This window comes from Terrapene carolina, unplaced genomic scaffold, assembly GCF_002925995.2.
Source record: "Terrapene carolina triunguis isolate 2854851 unplaced genomic scaffold, T_m_triunguis-2.0 Scaffold88, whole genome shotgun sequence".
Lineage (NCBI taxonomy): Eukaryota > Metazoa > Chordata > Testudines > Emydidae > Terrapene > Terrapene triunguis.
The window spans coordinates 7,358,167-7,380,564 of record NW_020664439.1 but is presented as its reverse complement, the minus strand read 5'-3'; the positions used below and the strand labels follow the sequence as shown (position 1 = coordinate 7,380,564).

General features: G+C 44.8%; 1 protein-coding gene across 1 annotated transcript in view; it reads left to right on the top strand.

Moving 5' to 3' along the window:
* LOC112122670 (vertebrate ancient opsin-like) overlaps nucleotides 1-22,398 on the top strand; it is a 156,530-nt gene that overhangs the window by 87,745 nt on the left and 46,387 nt on the right. The window contains exon 3 of the mRNA XM_024221410.1: nucleotides 8,768-9,001. Within this exon, the coding sequence (XP_024077178.1) occupies nucleotides 8,768-9,001 (234 nt within the window). The remainder of the gene's footprint in view (nucleotides 1-8,767; nucleotides 9,002-22,398) is intronic.

The window sequence follows — 22,398 nt, the reverse complement described above, 5'->3', positions numbered from 1 at the left end:
TGCTTACCCTGGCGAGCGCGTGCCAAACGTTGCCGACCCCTGTGCCAATATAACCCACACAGCACTTGCACGTCGGTGAGTTTCAAACTCTCATCATTGCAATTAACAGTGAGGCACTTTAGGAGTCTATACTATGACAAGTGTTGAATATATATTTATTAGAGACCTGGAAAAGTGTCATGAGCAGTGAGATGGCAAAATCTGTATACAACACACTTATTTAGGTTATTTAGGAGAAGAGCATGAGCAACTTCAGAGGGACTTAACCATGATAGGTGAATGAACACTATGATGACAGATTGAATGCAACATTGGCAATCCTGCTATCAGCCCAAGTACTGAACTCAGTGAAATCCATGTCACAGTTTATAGCATCTTAGTTATTGCTTCTTCCTCCAACTTCTTTTTTTTTTTGCATTTCCATTTCCATTTCGCCTATGAAGGGTAAATATGACACACTTGAAGGATAAATATAGTTCTTAAACCAGAAATAACTCTATGACAGGTGCCTTTCATCCTGATTGAACACCAGGGCTATTGCCACATGCTGGCTCCTAATACACTTTAATTTTCATGTGTAGATATGACAGCTCTTTAAATCAGATTACAGTTGCTGATGATCAGAGCTGATGTATGTTTAATGTGAAATGCCCTTGTGTTACGTCAAGCAGGAGCTCAACTAATAATTTGTCATTTAAGAAAGCTTTGATTGCTTATTGCAGAGAAGCAGGGCTTCCACATGAAGGCCTTGATTCTGCTCCAATTGAAGTCAGTGGCAAAATGCCCACTGACTTTAAAGGTGCAGGATCAGGATCAATTCCTCATCATTGAGAAAAGTTATTCTTTAGCCTCTTCTTTCCCTTCAGCTCAGGTGGTGGTTTTGAGAACCACTGCTCCTGCAATATGTGCAGTAATCACACTCTACCTGTCCCATCAAACTGAAGTGGAGCAAAATTCAGAGTTTCTGTCATTCATACAATTCAGATATGTCGACATTTGTTTGTGTCCTGAAGTGGGACTAAAAGTTGAAATGCCGACATTTTCTGTGGAAAGGAAATTCTGAATTTTTTTTTTTTTTGGAAACATCAAAATGTTTCATTTCAACAAACAAAACATTCTGACCTTCCCAAAATAGGAATGTTTCAGTTCACTTTTTGAACTGTATTTCCCGATTGCCTTATGAGAGTTGTAGTTCCAGTCCTCATTCACTCCTTTGGCCCGGGCTCCCTGACCCAACTACATCTTCCATAATAAATAGAGTCATGTGACTCTGCATGATCCACCATCTGGACAAAATGCATTATGGGAGAAGTAGTCCTCCAGAGAGCCTGGTCCACAAGAGAAAATGGGAGCTGGAACTACAACTCCCATAAACCAATATAACAAAAGTAAATGAAGGATTAAAGTTTTTTTTTAACCAATTCCAAATTAAACATTTTAGGTCAAATGAAATATTCTGATTTGGGTCAAACCAACCCCAAATGAAATATTTCAGTTAGATTTTCCTGACACAAAATTGAAAGTGTTTGGCAAATCAAAATTTTTCACGGGAAATTTTGAGTTTGCAGAAACTGCATTTTCTGTCAGAAAATCATTCAGATAGGAAATTCCTGACCAGCTCAACATGAAACATTAAAGGCCTGATTTTTCTACCCTTAAGGCTCTGACCTGCAAGGTACCAAGCAGAGTAACTCCGAATGCTCCCTTGTGTGCAGGGTGATCTTCCTGCTCCCCTCACTCTGGGCTGTGGTTACAAGACACAGACAAGCCTTGTGAGAGGCTGGCTTAGCAGTCCACATACCTACCTGACATACCCTAGATTCACACACATCGTAGCATACTGGTACTTCAGGTCTTGAAGGGGCACTGTTTCAAGTTATGCCTTTTGTTCTGAGAGAAGAAGCTCTGGGATTATTTACATGTAGACAAACTAAGCCAAAATAGTCAACAATGTCGCTGTTTGCAGGGAGCTAAACGTAGTAGGTAGTTGGGAGAGCTGGTTGAAATTTGTCATCATGAAATAGCTTTTTTTTAAAAATGGAAATATTTACCAAAAAAGCATATTTTTTTCTCAGCTAAACCCAACAACAAATCAGTATTTGTTTTTTCCCTGTTCCCCTCATATTTTCTCTCCATTTTTCACTGGCAAAACAGAAGGAGGGAATGGTAGTGTGAGAGGAGGGATGACCAAAAACAAGTTTTTATCCAAATTTCAAAACCTGCAGATTGCAAGTTATTTAGAAATTTATCAATATTTTAGTGACTCCTCCTTCCCATTCTTCCACTGTCTCTAGTAATTAGGGGCAAATATTCTTCTTTTACAATACAATAAAGTCTGTGCACTAACACAGTTTGTTCACATAGTCCTAGAAGACAAAGCATAATATAGGCAAGATGGGGTTCCTGGTTGTTTTCTGTTCCTTTCCTCCCCCCGGTTTCAAGAATTTACACCTGGTTTTAAAGCATGCATGACCATTATGCTATTTTCTTGAGGAGACAATAAAAAGCTGTATTTTTAATTCTGCCTTACTTCTCTTTTGCTTTTAAATTTACCTTTCCAACATTTCTTCTTCTTTTTTCTCCTTCCTCCTACCAGGAGTGAGACCCAACGGTCTTTTACGGTATTATCAGCATTTTCCTGTTGCATATATTAGCTGTGAACAAAGGGCTTAACTGATGGAGTGGTATATTAGCACTCATAATTATGGGAATCAACCTTTAAGGGACAACCTGCCTAGTTGTTCTCTTAGCAGAAACACAAAGCATTAGGGAGATAAAGTACCTTGACAAAAGAGATGAAGTTTAAAAATCTGGGCTGTCAACATGTCATGACTTGTGGTATTTGCATGACCACAGATGACAATTTCCCTGAAGCCAAACAAGACAGGCAGCCATTTTGATAGGAGCTGGAATTATGTACAATCTTTGTGTACTGCCTCATTTACCAAGGCAGCTTGGAGACCCAGCTGTCTATTTCACGGTTGGTCCTGCTCCGAGCATTCAGAGTTTCAAAAGCGCTCAGCATTGATCTAACTTTGCCACCATTGTGGTAAATGGGAGCAGAGTTAGGCCTTTTAGCACATTTGAAATGCAGAACCAGGAAACCCCTTACAATTTTAAAGTGAAAGCTTGTAATTTTAAACAGTTTTCAATACACCTCAGGTTCCTGGCACCTTTGCTTCTCCCCCTCACTACTGGGGCTGGTTTGGCTCCTGAGCCGCAAGGGCTGCTCTAATCCATGTCTGGCTGACTGTGGCCCAAATAACAGATTGTTCTGGGAGATGAAGATTATTGTTCTGGGCCCAGACAGGAGCTAAAGTAGGAGCCATTCAGCCGGTTCTCCACCGCCCAGGGATTCCTTCTACACAGGGCAGGATTCTGGCCATGTCACATTTTACAGAAATACCACATTGGGCTAAATCATAAGTTTGTAAACCCGCCCAAAACAAAGGGCTGCCCTTGGAACAGCCCAGGAGGAAGACTGTAGTTCAAGGAGTCAGTACCTCCCTCCCACAGCTCCAGAGAAAGAATCAACTTCACCACATCTAGCATCACAGCATATACTCCCCAGTGCACCAGCATGACTAAGCCACTGGCAATATTGCAAGGACTGAATCAAGACTCCTCCCACTGCCCTCCCTGCCTCTTCTCATCCACCTGTCCAAAGTGGGGGAGGGGAGAATAGAGTGGTTCTGCAGAGCCTGCCCCCTCCCAGGGCAGAAAAAGCATGGTGTGCCATACTAGTGCAAAGAAATAACAGGGCACCTTCCACCCTCTTCTGCTCCTTTTCATCAGTGCACAGTACAGGCCACAAGTACCCCCTTATCCAGAAACATGATTAAACAATGGAAAGTATGTGGAACACAATCAAATTATGCTTCTCAAACCTTTTGCATGATCTTACTACTTGCAATCTTAATTGTGCAACCATCACATGGCATTAACAGAGCTGTTTACATTTCATTTCCTCCATGTTTTGATAGTTAGGTGTGATGGGGAGGGGAGAGAAAACTTTCCTGTGCTTAATAGCTTTTAAGTGGTCCCATTTAAGCATTAAAGTTCACAGCTCCTTGGCAGGAATGGAGAAGTGGAGGGATGATCTCTCATCTGTGCTACTCTTAAAGGTTGCCTCCAGAGATCGTTTCCTGCAAGGCTGGGTTAACAGGTCAGCAGCATATCACAATATGAAGACTGTGTGGTAACTTCCTCATTAATGAAAGCTTCCAGTTTGCAGAATGCCACAAAAAATGCTGATTAGCCCTTGAATTCATGAGATTGTAACATGGTGTTTGTATCTGGAATTTACTCCTGTCCCAGCTGTTAAGACAGTTTGCTGAGGGAACATTTCAGTGAGACAGATCTCCATGCAAAGGATGCCGGTAGTAACCCTGGACCTGCCAAGTTCCTGGGCTTTTCTCAGCTGAGAAGTACAAGGCCTCTAATGCACCCTGAAAAGAGATCCACCTGTGGAGCTGTGTGTGCATATAAGGATCTTCAGAAGCAGCTCCCTTTGTGCTTGAGGCCCTAATCCTGCAATGGGATGCTCACATTCACCTGGGTGGAATCCCACTGAAGATAAAGGGGCTTTGTGGGGTCCATTCAAGTGGATCTCATTGAAGGAAGGGGCCTAGTTAAACTAAGAGGGGGCTCCTGCGCCAGTGACACTGAATGCAAAATTAATTGACTACAATGGGACTCGAATCTGGCCCCAAAGCTTCATGGTTTTAGCAAAAAATTATTATGCTGGTGAACATGTTGATGTGCAGGACCCTACATTACTCTGAGGGGTCTCTTCTTTCCTCTCCAACTTCCAGATCTGATTTTTACCTTTCACTCTCTTACAAAACATTGCGGTTGCTTCTCTCAGCCTTCCAGAGATCAAGCTGACCTGCTTCACACTTGATTTATAATAGCTAGCTCATGAAGCAGTTCCGATTAGTCTTGGCAAGCAGAATGGGGTTCAGTGAATATACTTGGCAAACCTATTCAAGCATTTCCTTGTCTTCTGTCCTGAGGTAGCAAAGTTCTGAATGATTTTGTAGGATCAAAATACCTGATATACACTAGCATTTTTTTTATTTGATCGTTTTTTGCACAGGAAAAGGTAAGGAGTAAGTCAGGGTAAAATGAATGTGTTTTCAGTCTTGAATACAGTAAACGAAGTTGTAAGGCTTGGCTTGTTCCTTCACATTAATGTAAGCCCTTGAGAATGGCTGTATGTCTATCAGCCTTTGCTTCTGTCAAGCTTAGCAGGTCCCTTACCATGTTCTAAGTAAGCCTGGCACTAAAGTACTATACATTGTGAATATTGGCATCTACAAATTACAGCCTGACCTTGTAACCAGTGTGAGCCACTCTAACTTGAGTTAGAGTACTAAATAACCTTCAAGCCAGTGCAATGACTGATCCTTGCCTTTATAGTGGAAATGACGTTTTAGATTGATATATGTGATTAGCAATCTAATTGTCAGTTAAAAAACCTACTGCATTCTGAGGTAAATTCTGATGGAATGTGTGTCCTGAAACTACATTACATTTTTAAGAAAAAACGACTAGAACCATCCATTTCTTGCATCTCTTATAATGTTTGTTAGCATAGACTAATCGTAGTTGCACAGTACAATTATAGTATTTAAGTATGTCTTAGAGTGATTCCTTTTTTAGAAACAATGTCACTAGGCAACAGATTAGGTTTCAAAAAAGAAATGCACAAAATCCCAAATTGGGATCAGACCTTTAGCTAGTGTAAATTGGTCTCATTCCATAGATTTCATGACACAGCTGAGGATCTGGCCAAGTGCCTTCATTTGATTTAATTACAGAAGAACCCCTATTGTAACAAACTGATTGAGGACTGAGGAGTTCCATTTTAGGAACTTTTCTAATTTAAGGCCTTCTTAAAATTTCCATAGGTATGATGCACAAGCTGCAGTGTGGCGCACTGCATCACTTTCTTCTTGTCCTTCACACCACTACAAAGCAATTTCTAATGCACTGGAGGCATCGACATGTGAAGGGATGTCAACTTGTTCTTCATTGACATCCCTTTCATTATATGATTTCACATACACCCATACACCTTCCTGTCATGAAAAATGGTCCATATATCTAGTTGTTCATAAAGTTGGTGTTCCAAAATAAATCAATAAATAAAAATGAAGGGTCTACTGTAGTTACAGGGTACATTTCATGGAGAGATGCAGCACTCATCGTTGTGGCTCCCATTATCAGTGGAAGTTGATGGCTAAATTTCTGTGCCTCATCTGGAAAATATACACCAATAAGTAACAAAATAAAATGTTTCTCTTGAGGTGGTGAAGGTTTATTGTTGACATAGAGGAAGAAACTGATGGATTGTATAAAAGTTTGAGAGGTCCATGGGATGGGCTTGATTTTAGTCTATGGCTATGAGCTAGGGCAGTTTCAGGCATGTTTGTACTTGACACGGCTAAGCAGCACCTCTGCTGCTACTACCTGCACTACCACGACTAGGCTATTATTTATACTAGCGCTAGCTGAGTGAGAGCTAGAGCAAGTATGTGTATGAGAGCTGGGAAACACCCCCCCCCCCCCCGCCCCAACTCCTAGTCTAGATGTAGCCTATGTCTCATTAACCTTACCTAATCTGATCAAGGCAGCAGCTCTGTGAAGGTTGAACAGTGTCTGCTCATTCACATAGGGATAAGAGACTAATAAGGGATGGAATTTGTTGCCAGTGGCAGGGCTCAGAGGGGCAGGGCTGTCTGATGTGGAGGTGAGAGGTACCAAGGATTAGAAGAAAATATTGAAGAGGAATTTGTAATGATTTTATTTTTTTGGTGTACAACAGGACAGTTATCAATAGGGGGCTAAGCAGTACAGGGAACTGGTGGCTTTTTGAATGGGTGTTGGGAGTCTATGGGAAGGGTTATTAGACGTACAAGAAGCTGAGAGGTTTATCATCTGGTCCCAAGTGGCAGAAGAGAATTTCAATCATGTTAAGGTGAGACACCCCTGGAGTTCCTATTTATCAGTTTTAAGTTAATCATCTTTCAATTTTGGCAGTCTTTTTGTTCTTGTCTCCCGAGAAAGACTGAGTAGAAGCATCTGATCTACTTTGCCAGAGCTATAGGCTTAAAATATAAAGCTAAGTAAATAAATAAAAATACTTTGGGGGAATTTTAATCTCATTTTACTGTAAGCAGGAAAACTATGGCTTAGTCACTTTAGATTTCTCATGAAAAAGTACATAAGCACCAATGTTGTGGTTAACTGCATCATTCAAATCTCGTCAGGCCTCATCCAGAACTCATTGCAGTCTATAATTTTTATATCCTCTTTTAAATCAGTTGCCTGTGATCAAATACACTTTAGAGCAGTCACAGCCTTCAGTTCAAAAACTGCACTATCAAGATATGCAGTCCAGTGGCAGAGAAAAATGGATCTTGAGTACAGCATATCCAGTAAGAAATGAGACATAGTTCATTCAAGTTTGTGCATCGTTCCAGCAACATCATACAACTTCCCCTGACCCGGAAGCAATGATGGGGAAGTAGTAGGTATCCCTTTTCGATCAGTACTACACTAATGGTACAAGATTGATTCTATGCTGGTGGAATTGCAAAGCTTTAGAACTGACCACTTGTGATGCTTTACAAATCCAATGGACCTCTACTCTCCACAGATGGGAGTGGCCTCAAGCCCCTAAAAATGTAAGCCAGAGTGTTCTGTTGAACTAGTGAAGTCAATGGAGCTTTGCAGACTTACACCAACTGATGACTGAGCCCATTGGAGGGCTAGCCAGGGTACCCCAGCCAAATTCCAAGTAGGAAAATTGCATTGTGCCTCTCTAAAATTACCCCTGTACATCCATCCACTCCAGATTAAAGTATTTTCCAGGTCCTAGCAGTTTAGTGTTGCTCTGTGCTGCCAACATTTGCCCAGTTCTGCCCTGAGAAGGCTGCATTTCAGTAGTTAGTTGTGTTCCCCATCTCCATGCACTTACAGATGAGCAGTTGGCATCTTTCCCTATTCCGCTGAAACATGTTACTAACAAACAGCACCACACATTCAAGGAGCAGGGGATGCTGGAGCCATACCTTACCACCAAACTGACTGACCATGGCCCCAGGAGACCAGACCTGTTAGACACTCACACAGCCTAGTGCCCAAGGGTACACTGGGCTGGATTTCTGTCCAACAACTGCTATTCAGGTGCAATAAGCCTAGGGTAGGCCCCTTAGCACAACATTTTACACACAAATGTAGCTTGCAGATGGCTTTTGGTTTCCTCTGGATGAAAGGGGCCATCATTAATTCTAATGAGCCCAAGTCAGACAGCGGGAGGGAAGGAGAGCTGACTAGAGTTTGGAGGAGTACCACTGTTAACCAGAGGACCAGGGGAAGGGAAGCCCTGCCCAAGCAGAGCAGAGGGACTCCCCAGCACAGAGGACTGAGGGAAACCCTACCCAAGGGGAAAAAGGGTAAGAAGCCCATGAAGCTGAAGGAGCTGGGACCTGGAGTAAGGGGGCAGACCTGGGTCCCTTCCCTGCTCCCCACCTCTCCTCTACCGGGGCACTAGCACAGCCCTCGATGCCCATGAATAGGGGCAAGAGGTGGCACCCTGACCCACCACACCAAGGAAAAGTGCAGGACCCACTACAGTAGCGTCGGCCACTTGCCACAACTGCTAATGCAAGTAACTCAGACATATTTCCCCCCATTTTCAGCATTAATAATTATACACACTGTTAATATTTCTTTCACAATCCTGTTTTCTTTATTTTAGGTGAGTGGTGTTACTAAAGGAATGGGCCGGACAAGAGAGCAACGTGTACTGATCATGGTGGTTGTGATGGTAATTTGTTTTCTTCTTTGCTGGCTGCCATATGGGATCATGGCCCTGATAGCTACTTTTGGAAAACCTGGTCTAATTACGCCGTCCGCCAGCATCATTCCATCAGTCCTTGCAAAAAGTAGTACAGTCTACAATCCAGTCATCTACATATTTTTGAACAAACAAGTAAGTAAAGTTATATCCCTAAGGTCTGTTCTGATGCAATATGTGTCATGACATTGTAGAAACAAATCTTTCTTTTTAACAGGGACATTTTTAGAATAACCATGTAATGAAAACGACTATGGAGCAGATCCTCAGTGGGTGTAGCTCCACTGAAGTCCGCATAGCGACATTATTTTACACCCGCTAAGGATCTGGTTCAACAATGCAAAATATGCCAAATGTAAAAGAAAGTAATGGAGCTCTAATCCTCCAAAAGCAAATGGTGAAACTCACCAGGGAATAAGGAGGATGCCAAGGACATAGATTAAAAATGTGTGTGACAGAAGGTAGTGAGCATGGAGACCAGCTTCCTAAATAAAGAAGTTGGCAAGTCTGGAGCATTAAAAATAAAACAAACCCTGAACAACTAACTAAAGTTTCCTTTCTCTTAGGCCTTGACTACACTTGGCAATTCACAGCACTGCCGTGGCAGCGCTGCCACGGCAGCACTGTGAAGCGCGAGTGTAGTCGCGCCGCCAGCGGTGCGAGAGCTCTCTCGCAGCGCTGTAAGTACTCCACCTCTCCGAGGGGCGCAGCTTGCAGCGCTGCGAGTGAGCGTGCAGCGCGCTGCAGGTGCTGATTACACTGGCGCTTTACAGCGCTGCACTCGCTGCGCTCGGGGGGGGCGTTTTCACACCTCTGAGCGCAGCAAGTTGCAGCACTGTACAGCGCCAGTGTAGCCAAGGCCTTAGTCAATTATAATTTGCCATCCAAACAAAGAGTTAAGAGTTAGACACTGAACAGAGGAAATCATTGTGTCAGCAAGCTTGGCACCAGGTTCCTCAGAAATGTACTTCAGTCTGAAGTTTTGCTCAGGTATAGGTAATCTCAGCGAACCTACACTTTTCCATTCTACCTACTCTCCACCACATTATGACCAGCACATGGATATGGTTACTCTCTTCTCCCACAGCCTTTTCCTTCCTGTTTCACTTTTCTTGTCATCCTCTCAAATCCTTCAGTCATACTTCTATCATCGTCTCTTCGTCAAAAGAAATTGTAAACAGGAAATCATCATCCAATGGGGGCATTTGTAAGGGGGCCCTGCAGAGTTCTGCTCTTGGCCCAATGCTATTCGATTTCTTTCACAATAGTGAAAGTTAATATAAAATCATTGCTGGTAATGTTTACAGAGGACACAAATTGATGGAATGATAAATAATGGTGGAGATAGGTCAGACTCAATGATCATAATGGTTGCTTCTGCCTTAAAAATCTATGAATATTCCTATCCTTCCTCTACCTCGCCACATCCACTACTCCCATCCACAGTCCGCACTGCCTTTCCCCTCCTTCTTCTCTGTCTTGAAGTCATGCTTCCTCTCCCACACGCTTACCTCTGTCCACTCCCTCCTCATAATCCATTTACTAGTCTCTCACCCAAACCGAGTTGTTTCCAACGCATTTTTCTTTCAACGCTGCTCTCATTATGTATTTATTTGTCTTTTGGCTACTTCACAATCGCCAAAACTCCTGGCCCTGCAAGCCAATGAGAACCTCAGTTGTGCAACTTCATCACAAAATATGCTCAAACACTTTGAGGAGAAATACACACAACATAGCCAAGTTGGCAATGTCTTTCTTTACATAGTCTGAATTTCAAGCACTGTTAAATGGATGTGAAAACAGGTTGATTTTTTTTTAAACCATCATGATCATCACATTTCTTAACTAATGTTTCAACACTAGAAACCCGATTTATTTTTATTTATAGAAGTAAACTTCTGGCTGGAATGAAGGGGAAGGGAATGAGCATTTTAACAGATGGATGGAAGTAGCTTTATATACAAATGTTATAGTCTGTGCAGTCATTTCGAATATTAACAGGACTGAGTCTGTGCATGTTTTGTGGTAAAATATAGGCCATTCAGCATGTAGGTAAATAGTGTTTAACAAATTTCACTCATTAACTAATGTCCAAAATTACTAGTGACATACAATCCTCTATGATATGGGAACAGGAATTTATCAGCATGGAAGAGAAGAAAGAACACAATGTGTGACTATTAACAGTTGAAAACATAAATGCCTGATCTAGAATGCTGTATTCGGATTTTGCCACCTTTTTATAGGAACAATATTCCTGCTGTGAACGGGGATGCAGCACAGAGCTGAATGATTTTGCATTTTAATAATATCTGTAAAGAGGAAAGTCTAGAGCAGCTGTCAGCTTTTCCCACTGGGGAAGAAGAGACATCATGGTGACCTAAAATGTATTTAAAGTTAGGAATACGTTCGTTGATTTTGAGAGAGAAAATGTTCTGCATAGATGAATGGTTGTGGTTTCACTACCATTATTTAGTGAAGAGCAAACAGGACACTGAGGAATTGCTAATGCCCTGGATTAGCAAGTGCATGGAACAACTTGACAAGAGCATCAAAGGCTAGATGCTATGGGTCTGATTTACCGCTTCATTACTCCAGTGTTATACGATGGTAACAATTGATTTCATATAATTCTGTTCTTCTGATGCAGTACAAGACACTGGCCAGCCAATAAGCTGGAATTACCCTTTTTATCAGAGGGGGGAAAATTATACTGTTAAATTGTTTGGGTACAAATAGTTATAAGTATCCTAGTTCCAACTCAATGTGAATTTTACCACAAATATATTCTATCTATATGGCTGTCATAATTTTTTCAAATAAAAGTGGCAAAATGAAATGTAAGAAAAGCTCACAGATCAGACTGAGGTAACTAGACAACATAAAAGGGCATTGGCCTGGGAGTTAAGAGATAGCGACAAAGCACTAAGATTTGGATTGCATTAGGGAGAATAAAAGAGGAAAGATGTGCTTTGCCTAGAAACTTTTCCCTAGCAAACAGTCATATGCACACTTTCCAAGTTTATGCTCACCTCACACCCCATCACACTACTTAATTGCTCCCTGAGATGCACTTCATATGCAAATCATAGAAGGCAATATTCAGGTATTTTGAAGTCCAAGCCTGTAGGGTATTTTGTCCACTTGACTCACTCTCACATTAGAGAGAGAAGGTAGGTAACTCACCTTTCCCAGACATGAAGAAGAGCTCTGTGGAAGCTCAAAAGCTTGTCTCTTTCACAAATAAAAATCTGGTCCATAAAAGATATTACCTCACCCACCCTGTCTCATTAATATCCTGGGACCAAGATGGCAACAACAACAGAAGACATGTTTAACTGTTGCCTTTATCTGTTAGAGTTCTGGGAAGTGTCAGAATTACTGTCCTGTCCAATAAGTGCTTAAAGGAAAACAATTCTGCTTGGGAGACACTGTGGCTTCAGAACCAAAATAGCACCTTCATTCTGGAGCCTGATTCTCACTTACACCACTTGGGCAGTGTAAAAAGGCCTTTATCTGAGTGCAACTTACATTTACTTTGAGGTCGCTTCGGATGCCGGAGGGATGTAAAAGGGCCTTAGTATAAATGACAATCAAGCTCTTCAGTTTCATGGTGAACTTTTGTGACTGCAGTGGTGTTATGTCTTCAGCATCACATGCTTGGGATAGGAGGGGGAACATCAGGGATCAGCTAGTTGAGTCAGATATTTTAATTATGACTCATAGCCCCCTGTAGTAAAATCTACAAGTCATTTCCTGCAGAATATGGGCTTGTTTTTGAATAATCTGATATCTTGCTTTGGGAGGGTGGTACAGTTTGTGTGCAGAATTGTGTCTGGAGCTCTACGGGTCACATGTAGTCTGCCTCTTTCGATTGCAATTTTTAAAAAAGTTTGTTGAAACCATAAGAAGAGATCCGTTCTCTTCAGAGAGCAGCCAGCTATGTGCTGATGAGCATTCAAGTGAAATGTATTAACATGTTAAATAATTTAAAGATGCAAGTCCTAGGATGCAGTCTATTAGAGCAATCCCTCCATATCTAGAGTATTTTCCAGCTACCCTGTGTGTGTAGAGATGTGGTTGTTACCCCTGAGGAGCTAACATTTTCCTTTGCCCTTGAGTTACACAAAAGGGCCGGGCTCCGCTTTGTGTATTCTCTTCCTAGAAACAAATCATGTAGGTGTTAGAGAAGCAAAGCACCTGTTGGTAATCTCTCCTATCTCTAGGGCAGTAAAAGATTGTTTCTTACAGTACATTTTCTGGTGTCTTGACCAGTCTAGGTTTTACATTTCCCAAGTGATGGGACTTCCACCACTTACTTTAGCAAACTATTCCACAGCCAGCTAGGTCTGATTGTAAGGAGACTGTTATTGATAATTTTAATTTTTCCCTTAGTGTCATCCATTATATCATGTCACTCTCCAATAGGCCATCTTAAATAGTTCTTCACTCTCCTTGGTAGAGCTGATAGGAACTTTTTCACCACAAACAAAACATTTCACAGAGACAAATCTGTTTCCATAAAATTTTTATCAGGAAGATTTTGGGGTCATAAAGAGACTTTGGGTATGTCTACACTACGAGAGTAGTTCGATTTTACTTAAATCGAATATGTGGAATCGATATTGCAAAGTCGAACGTGTGTGTCCACACTAAGGACAGTAATTCGACTTTGTGAGTCCACACTAACGGGGAAAGCATCGACATTGGAAGCGGTGCACTGTGGGCAGCTATCCCACAGTCCCCGCTGCCCATTGGAATTCTGGGTCGAGCCGCCAATGCCTTCTGGGTAAAAAAATGTGTCGAGGGTGTTTTTGGGTAACTGTCGTCATCCGTCCGTCACTACCGCCCTCCCTCCCTGAAAGCGCCGGCGGGAAATCAGTTCGCGCACTTTTCTGGTCAGTGACAGCGCGGACGCCACAGCACTGCGAGCATGGAGCCCGCTGCGACGATCGCTGCAGTTGTGGCCGTTGTCAACACCTCGCAGCTTATCATCCACCTTTCCCAGAGGCAGATGCAGAGAAATCAGGCTAGGAGGCTACGGCACCGCGGTGAGGACATGAAATCTGAGAGTAGCACAGACCTGTCAGAAAGCACGGGACCCAGCGCCGAGGACATCATGGTGGCAATGGGTCATGTGGATGTTGTGGAACGGCGATTCTGGGCACGGGAAACAAGCACGGACTGGTGGGACCGCATAGTGCTGCAGGTCTGGGATGAATCACAGTGGCTGCAAAACTTTCGCATGTGGAAGGGGACTTTCATGGAACTTTGTGAGTTGCTGTCCCCTGCCCTGAAGCGCAATGACACCCGGATGCGAGCAGCCCTGACTGTCCAGAAGCGAGTAGCCATAGCCCTCTGGAAGTTTGCAACACCAGACAGCTACCGGTCAGTTGCGAACCACTTTGGCGTGGGCAAATCTACTGTGGGGGTTGTTGTGATGCAAGTAGCCAACGCAATCGTTGAGGTACTGCTCTCAAAGGTAGTGACCCTGGGAAATGCGCAGGTTATCATAGATGGCTTCGCCGCGATGGGATTCCCAAACTGCGGTGGGGCTATAGATGGAACTCACATCCCTATCCTGGGACCGGGCCACCAGGCCAGCCAGTACATCAACAGAAAGGGCTACTTTTCAATGGTGCTGCAAGCACTGGTGGACCACAGGGGACGTTTTACAAACATCAACGTCGGATGGCCGGGCAAGGTTCATGACGCTCGTGTTTTCAGGAACTCAGGTCTGTTTAGACGGCTGCAGGAAGGTGTTTACTTCCCGGACCACAAAATAACTCTTGGGGATGTGGAGATGCTTATAGTCATCCTCGGGGACCCAGCCTACCCGCTAATCAGGGCCGGCTCCAGGCACCAGGCAACCACGCTGGTGCTTGGGGCGGCACCTGGAGGGGGGGCGGCGCGGCGCTCCGGCCGCCGGGGAGAGCGGGGCCACAGCCGGGCTCACCGCCCTCCCCCCGGCACTCTGGCCACCCTCCCCCCCCCGCGCCCTCCTCCCCGGCCACCGGGGGGAGAGCAGCGAGCCCCTCCTGGGGCTTGCCGCCCTGCGCTCTGGCCGCCGGGGGGAGAGCCGAGCCCCCGCCGGGGCTCACCGCCCTCCTTCCAGGGCTCCGGCCGCCCTCCCCTCCAGCACCCTCCTCCCGGCCGCCAGGGGGAGAGCGGAGCCCCTGCCGGGGCTCGCCGCCCTCCCCCCGGCGCCCTGCCCCTGGGGCTCCGGCCGCCCTCCCCCCGGGGGGGGGAATCCGGAGGCTTTTTTGCCTGGGGCGGCAAAAAAGCCAGAGCTGGCCCTGCCGCTAATGCCCTGGCTCATGAAGCCCTATACTGGCGCCCTGGACACTGAAAAAGAACTCTTCAACTACCGGCTAAGCAAGTGCAGAATGGTGGTGGAGTGTGCTTTTGGCCGTCTCAAGGGGAGATGGAGAAGCTTACTGACTCGCTGTGATCTCAGTGAAACCAATATCCCCATTGTTATAGCAGCTTGCTGTGTGCTCCACAATCTCTGTGAGAGCAAGGGGGAGACCTTTATGGCGGGGTGGGAGGTTGAGGCAAATAGCCTGGCTGCTGATTATGCCCAGCCAGACAGCCGTGCGATTAGAAGAGCACAGCGGGACGCGCTGTGCATCCGGGAGGCTTTGAAAGCTAGGTTCCTGAGTGAGCAGGGTAACCTGTGACTTTTCAGTTGTTGTACAGAGAAGCTGAACCTGCCCCCGTTTCTTTACCCACTAAATGTTCAGTATCCTCTCCAGTTACATACCCCGTTCCCCCCTTCCAAAACACGTTTAAAAATAAAATGACTTGAATTTTGTTAATGAACACCGTTTTCTTTATTACTGTTTTCGCGGGAAAGTGTTGAACCTGGGACGCAGACTGTGGTGGGGAGCGGGTGTAGTGTAGTGATGCAAATGACGCTTTTAAACTCCAGGAATGACAGGCTCCGCAGTGGTGGACTGGTGGTTTCAACGGAGCCTGCCACCCCTCCTGTTCGGGACTCTGTGTGTGGGGGGGCTATGTGACTTTGTGGCAGGGGGAGGACGGTTACAGATCCCCTTCTGCGTGGCTCTGTGATCCAGGATAAGGACCGCTGTATAAGATCTCTAACTGCCCTCCCCCGCCACAAAGTCACAGAGCACCCCCCACAGAACACTAAAACCACCTCCCAGACTGACCAGGGTAACTAGTGACTGCAATGTATGTGTGCCCTGCTGCTGTCCTGTCCAATTACCAACCCCCTTCCCCCGCTTCAGACAGACTCTCCTCTAAAGAACATGATGGAAACAGTAATGAACAGAAACATATTTTTTATTAGCAACTACACATGAAACTGGGGGGGTGAAACTTGGACGGGGGCTTCGGTGAGGCGGGAAGGAAAGGACTTGTCAAATTTTGGGGAATGAGAGCTTTCTAGTACTAGAGCACTCTGCAGGGGTGGAGTGAGAGTTTTCACGGACTCTGCCGCCCCTCCTTCTTTGGACATTGGGTGAGGGGGGTATGGGACTTGGTGGCGGGGGAGGGCGGTTAGAGATAGACTGCAGCGGGGCTCTGTCCTCCTGCCTTCGGTCCTGCAGAACATCCACAAGGCGCTGGAGCGTGTCTGTTTGCTCCCTCATTAGTCCAAGCAGCGATTGAGTCGCCTGCTGGTCTTCCTGCCGCCACCTCTCCTCCCGTTCCATGTGTGATCTGTGCATTTGGGACAAGTTCTCCCTCCACTGTGTCTGCTGGGCTGCCTGGGCTCGGGAGCAGCCCATAAGTTCCAAGAACATGTCCTCCCGTGTCCTCTTCTTCCTACGCCTAATCTGCGCTAGCCTCTGGGAGTGTGATGCCAGGCTAGGTTGTGAGACAGTCGCAGCTGTGGGAATGGGAAAAAGGGAGTGAATTCCTCAGAAAGATAAATTTCATTGTGAACAAAGAACATAGTCTTTCTCTGTGAACAAGACCATGCACAGCACCTATCACATGCGCACTCAGGACAAGGTCGAATTTTCGACCTTCGCATTCAGTGCCTGGGGTCTTGCAGTGCAGATCAGAGAAGCGGGGCAGGACACTGGAATTTGTGTAGCAGGCTGACATGGTAAGCCGTAGACTTGTGGCTGCTTAAAACTTTGATAGTTGCACTGGCCTCCTTTCACATTGAAAGCAATGCCAGTCCCTGCTGCCAGCAATCCGGCAAGCATGAACTCTGCCCCTGTCCCACCCCCTCGCGGCTGTCCCAGGGAAAGATCCCTGTATGCTGCCCCTCTCCCGCCTCCACCGCGTGGCTGTAAACCGCCGGTTACAGTTCTGTAAAGGAACAGGCAAGCAATCCCAATACTAACATTCCCCTACCTAATTCAAAGCAGGTCATCATGAGCGACATCACTCTGATGAGGATTTCCGAGACGGAAAAAGAAAGGATGCTTCGGGAAAGCCTGCAAAGACCAGGGCCGTATGCCGCCATGCTCTGCAGGGCAATGATCCCGGAGTACTTGCTTCTCTCCTGGCATGGAAATGTTTCCTACTACGGAGGACCCAATAAGGCCGCTCTCTCCAGGAACCTGATGCAAAGGCTTTCCAATTACCTCCAGGAGAGCTTCGTGGAGATGTCAATGGAGGATTTCAGCTCTATCCCCGGACATATAGACCGGATTTTACTGTAGCTGCACTGGCAGGGACTAAACAGTAGAGCGGCTTGGGCAGAACAATCATGCTACACCAGACATTGTTCGATTTTTTTAAGTAGTTGCACTGCCAGGGAGTGAACAGTTAAGCGCCTAGGGCAAAGTAATCATGAAAAACCCATTCTTAATATTCCTGTTCTGTGAAAAATAAATGTTTACATGTTTAAAACACTTACTGGCTGATCCTTCCCCTGATTCTGTGTCCGGGTTAACGGCTGGGGACGGTTGGTAGGGGATCTCTGTAAGGGTGATGAAGAGATCCTGGCTGTCGGGGAAATCAGCGTTGTAAGCGCTGTCGACTGCCTCGTCCTCCTCATCTCCTTCCTCATCTTCCCCGTCCGCTACCATGTCCGAGGAACCGGCCGTCGACAATATCCCATCCTCAGAGTCCACAGTCACTGGTGGGGTAGTGGTGGCGGCCGCACCTAGGATGGAATGCAGTGCCTCGTAGAAACGGGATGTCTGGGGCTGGGATCCGGAGCGTCCGTTTGCCTCTTTGGTCTTCTGGTAGCCTTGTCTCAGCTCCTTGATTTTCACGCAGCACTGCGTTGCATCCCGGCTGTATCCTCTCTCTGCCATGGCTTTAGAGATCTTCTCATAGATCTTTGCATTCCGTCTTTTGGAGCGCAGCTCGGAAAGCACGGACTCATCGCCCCACACAGCGATCAGATCCAAGACTTCCCGATCAGTTCATGCTGGGGACCTCTTTCTATTCTGCGATTGCATGGTCACCTCTGCTGGAGAGCTCTGCATCGTTGCCAGTGCTGCTGAGCTCGCCACGATGTCCAAACAGGAAATGAGATTCAAACTGCCCAGACAGGAAAAGGAATTCAAATTTTCCCGGGGCTTTTCCTGTGTGGCTGGTCAGAGCATCCGAGCTCGGACTGCTGTCCAGAGTGTCAACAGAGTGGTGCACTGTGGGATAGCTCCCAGAGCTATTAGCATCGATTTCCATCCACACCTAGCCTAATTCGACATGGCCATGTCGAATTTAGCGCTACTCCCCTCGTTGGGGAGGAGTACAGAAGTCAAATTTAAGAGACCTCTATGTCGAACTAAATAGCTTCGTGGTGTGGACGGGTGCAGAGTTAATTCGATGTAACGGCGCTAAATTCGACATAAACTCCTAGTGTAGACCAGGCCTTTGTCTATAGTTGGGTGGTTAGGCTCCTAGACTAGATCAAGTCCCAGTACTGCCTGATTTAGAGTAATGGAGGATGAAAAACTCTGGTCCAAATCTGGCAGAATGGAGACTTGAACTGGGCACTATTTATCCCAGGCCAGCACCAACCCACTCCTGCAAAAATATTCAAAAGATTTTATTTTCATGCCAATGCAGAACAAAAACTAATTTTGAAAGCTCAAAAGTTGTCACGAAACAGAATTGTCATCCTCTGGTCAGCTGTACTCATTGGTATTTACAGTCCTCAACTATGGCCAGAATGCTGTGAGGTCTCCATGCACACTTTCATAGTTGCTTGAGTATATATATCTGGGCACTCCGTAACATCTGCAGCGTCTTGGTCAGCAGAACTATAATGGTCAGCTGATAGTTTAGCTAATCTGGGCTGCTGCCATTCAGTAAAAAAGTCAAACTTTTCTCCCTGTGAAGCCTTTCCTTGTCACTTAGAAGAAGATTATTTAGTTTGGATTGGAGCAATCTATGACTGTAGAGACAGAGTGGTATCTTGAGGGGACAGACGTTGAGGCCACTCTGCTTGAATTTAAGCCAAACTTACACACCACCTCCAGCCTGTGCCACATGCTCTTCCCTTCCTCCCCTGGGGATTCACCTGATCAGCATTAAATTGCTGTGTCAGTTTGGGGAAAAGAATGGTCCCATTCAGTCTTCATTGATCCTGGCAGGTGCTTGAAATGGAGGTAGGAGTTCTGAGCAAGGGGGCCTCAAATTGCCTAAAGACATTCTGTTGAGAAGGGCTCAAAACTAAAGATTAGAAATGGAGTAAAGCCATCTTGTTATTCTTGCGGCTCCGGGACTGGTGAGCGGTACTGTGTTTAGGCCAAATAATCCATGTCAGTGGTTAAGCAGCACTTAAGAGAAGATACTGTTGCAAAGCAGTCACACAGCACTGCCACTCTGCATGGTGCTCCAGAGTCATGTTTTATCTCTTTTGCTCATTCTTCTTTTGTATTAGGAGGATGTGACTTGACAGTGGGTAGTGTGTGTGATATGGTAACAAAGTTAAACTGGTGTCCACTGTGCCAGGACCAATCCTACAGAAACTACTAACAAATCTCTGTATTTCTTCTCTGCTGTTTAGCATTTCACTGGGGAGGTTATACATACATTGTCAGTGCACTTTGTGAAGTTACTGTGAAATGAAAGACGCTGTGTACAACGTACCTAACATATGAAAATAACCAGCCAAATATATATAGCCAGTCATAGGGATACTGTACATACTTCCCCAGGGAGAGCATTTCAGCAGGTTTTCCATTATGAGTAAAAATCCCTGGGGCCAGATGCTCAACTGATGTAAATCAGCATACCTCCACTGAAGTTAATAGAACAACGCCAGTTTACAGCAGCTGAGGATCTGGGCCCTGGGCTTTTTTTCCATTCTGGTCCTTTCAATCATATATTCCCTTCTTGCTTTAAGAAAATCACCCTGTATTATTATAACTATAACAAGCACATTCAGCCCAATATTTTAGTTTGTGTTAGTCTTACAGGAGGAAGAATTTATGATTTTCCAAATTGTTTAATTACTGCCAATATTTAGAATAAATCTGAAGATTTAAATGAGCCTAATACCCAGGCATGAATCTTTCTTAAGATAGAGATATGGTTGTAAGTAGTGTCAGAGTGGACTTCCTCTCCCCTGGCATACAAGCAGCACACAGCTAGAGCAGAGCCTTGCACTTTGTATAATGGTTTGTATTAGCATATCAGGATAGGAGCATTGTAAATTCCCTCTGCACAAGTGGTAAATGATTAAATAAGGGAGAAGGAAGTGGATAGTCAGACCCATGAACTCTAACCTCCCTGCCCCCGCCCTTTTTCAGAGTACAAAGAAGACCCAAAGGAAAATCATCCTTCTACTTTCCTAAATTGAATCCGATCTCTCCCCTCCCAGACTCCTTTCTTCTGTTTGCTTTATAGGATTGCCAAAGAAAAGAGCTCTCCCTACATCTGCTCCCCAGATATTTAACTCTTCCCTGCCTGATTCACATTCCCCAGACTTGGCAGGAAAGGCTTAGGGAGTGACTGTTTTCTTCTACTAGGGATCTGACAACGGACCCTTTATCAAGTCTGACAGGGACCCTTCAAATTCGCCTGTTAATTGTCTCTCTTTGCAGGAAGGGATATTTATAAAACAAAATCTCAAATGCACTGAAATTGAGAACAGAGCAGCTGTAAAGTGTGTCTGTTCCTGATCATGACCTGCATGCACTCCTCAAGTTTTGCTTCTCTTTGCTTCTTTCAGAGGTAATTGCTCCGCCACTGCTCCATTTATCCTGAACACGTTATTAAACCTAACTACAGCAGGAAGGCATATCGTATCAGTGCATTTCACAATCATGTGAGCATGGGAAGACTACAGAAGTGCTTGTTTCTCAGTTATAGCAACAAGTATTTGGGATTTAGGATTAATGCATATGGGGATTTAATTTGAAAAACATACATAAAATCTTTAAAAAAAATCTTATCAAATGAGGTTAGAAACACAATTCCTGACCTGAACTCCATGTTTAATGAGGTCAGATATTCATCTCTGGTTTCCTTTTACAGCACGGGAGCTGAATTTCAAAATTCATGTGTTACTGTTATACCATAATTTTCCCCCCATAGTGATTCAGTGGGAGGAAAATTCCCCTGCCCTTTTTTGCATTCAGTACTTACAGACTTTAATAAAAGCATTTAACAAATTGAGTGAAAATTGATGCTTGGGTAAAATAATAGCAACAATCAGGAAGAAACAAGTCTTCACATTAGAGCAAGTCACTAGCTTAGAGATTTTATTGTGGGAAACAGCAAAACTTCCTGAAGTTGTAAAGCATCAGTGTTATTTTCAGATCTTAGAGTGTAAGGAGGGGACATAATTTGTCTCATAGCATAACGTGTTGTTTAGTAGAAGGTAATGATCTAAGTACATGTACTTATCTCATAAGGTGATCTCAGAGTATAAATCAATCATGTGTTGTTCAGATACTGAGGTTTGGGCAGGGGGTTCTTGGCTGAGGTGGGAAGTCAGAGTTTCCACAGGTATCCGTGTACATTCATCACAAAGGGCTAGATGTCCACAGCTAGGAGATGGTTATCTTTGGCTGCTGGATTTAGGTGGCTGGGAGGAAGGAATAGGTGGTATCATTGGCTGGAAGTGGAACAGGATGCGTTTCTAGAATCTGGGGCATATGGAATAACTTGGAAGTTAACTTGCTCAGCTATTAGAGTTCCTAAACACAATATGTAGTTACTATGTACTACAGCACCCTAAATTGTGTGAGGCTCTTTACCTATATAGGAGAACACAGGCGTGCAATCCAAGGCCCTGACCTGCAAACACAGGCTCTGTCAGCTATCAGCACAGACAAAAAAAGCAAAAGGCATGGTTTGAAAATGAATGCCAAATATCTATGTTCAGAAAGAACCCTGGAGGATTTACTATTTTGACTTGGCTGATTGTTCTGATGGGATGCAGATCCCAGAGAAGGGAGAGCTCTATAGACTGCACTAATAGCAGGCAGGATGGTAATTATTTTTAATACATTACAGCACTCAGATACTAAACTGATGGAGGCAACAGAAAAGTTCAGATAGACTACAGCACTTAGATGAGTTTTCTTTCTTAGTATGCAAATGTAAGCAGAGTCAGGATGAGCTCCACCCTGACATCTGGTGGTGAA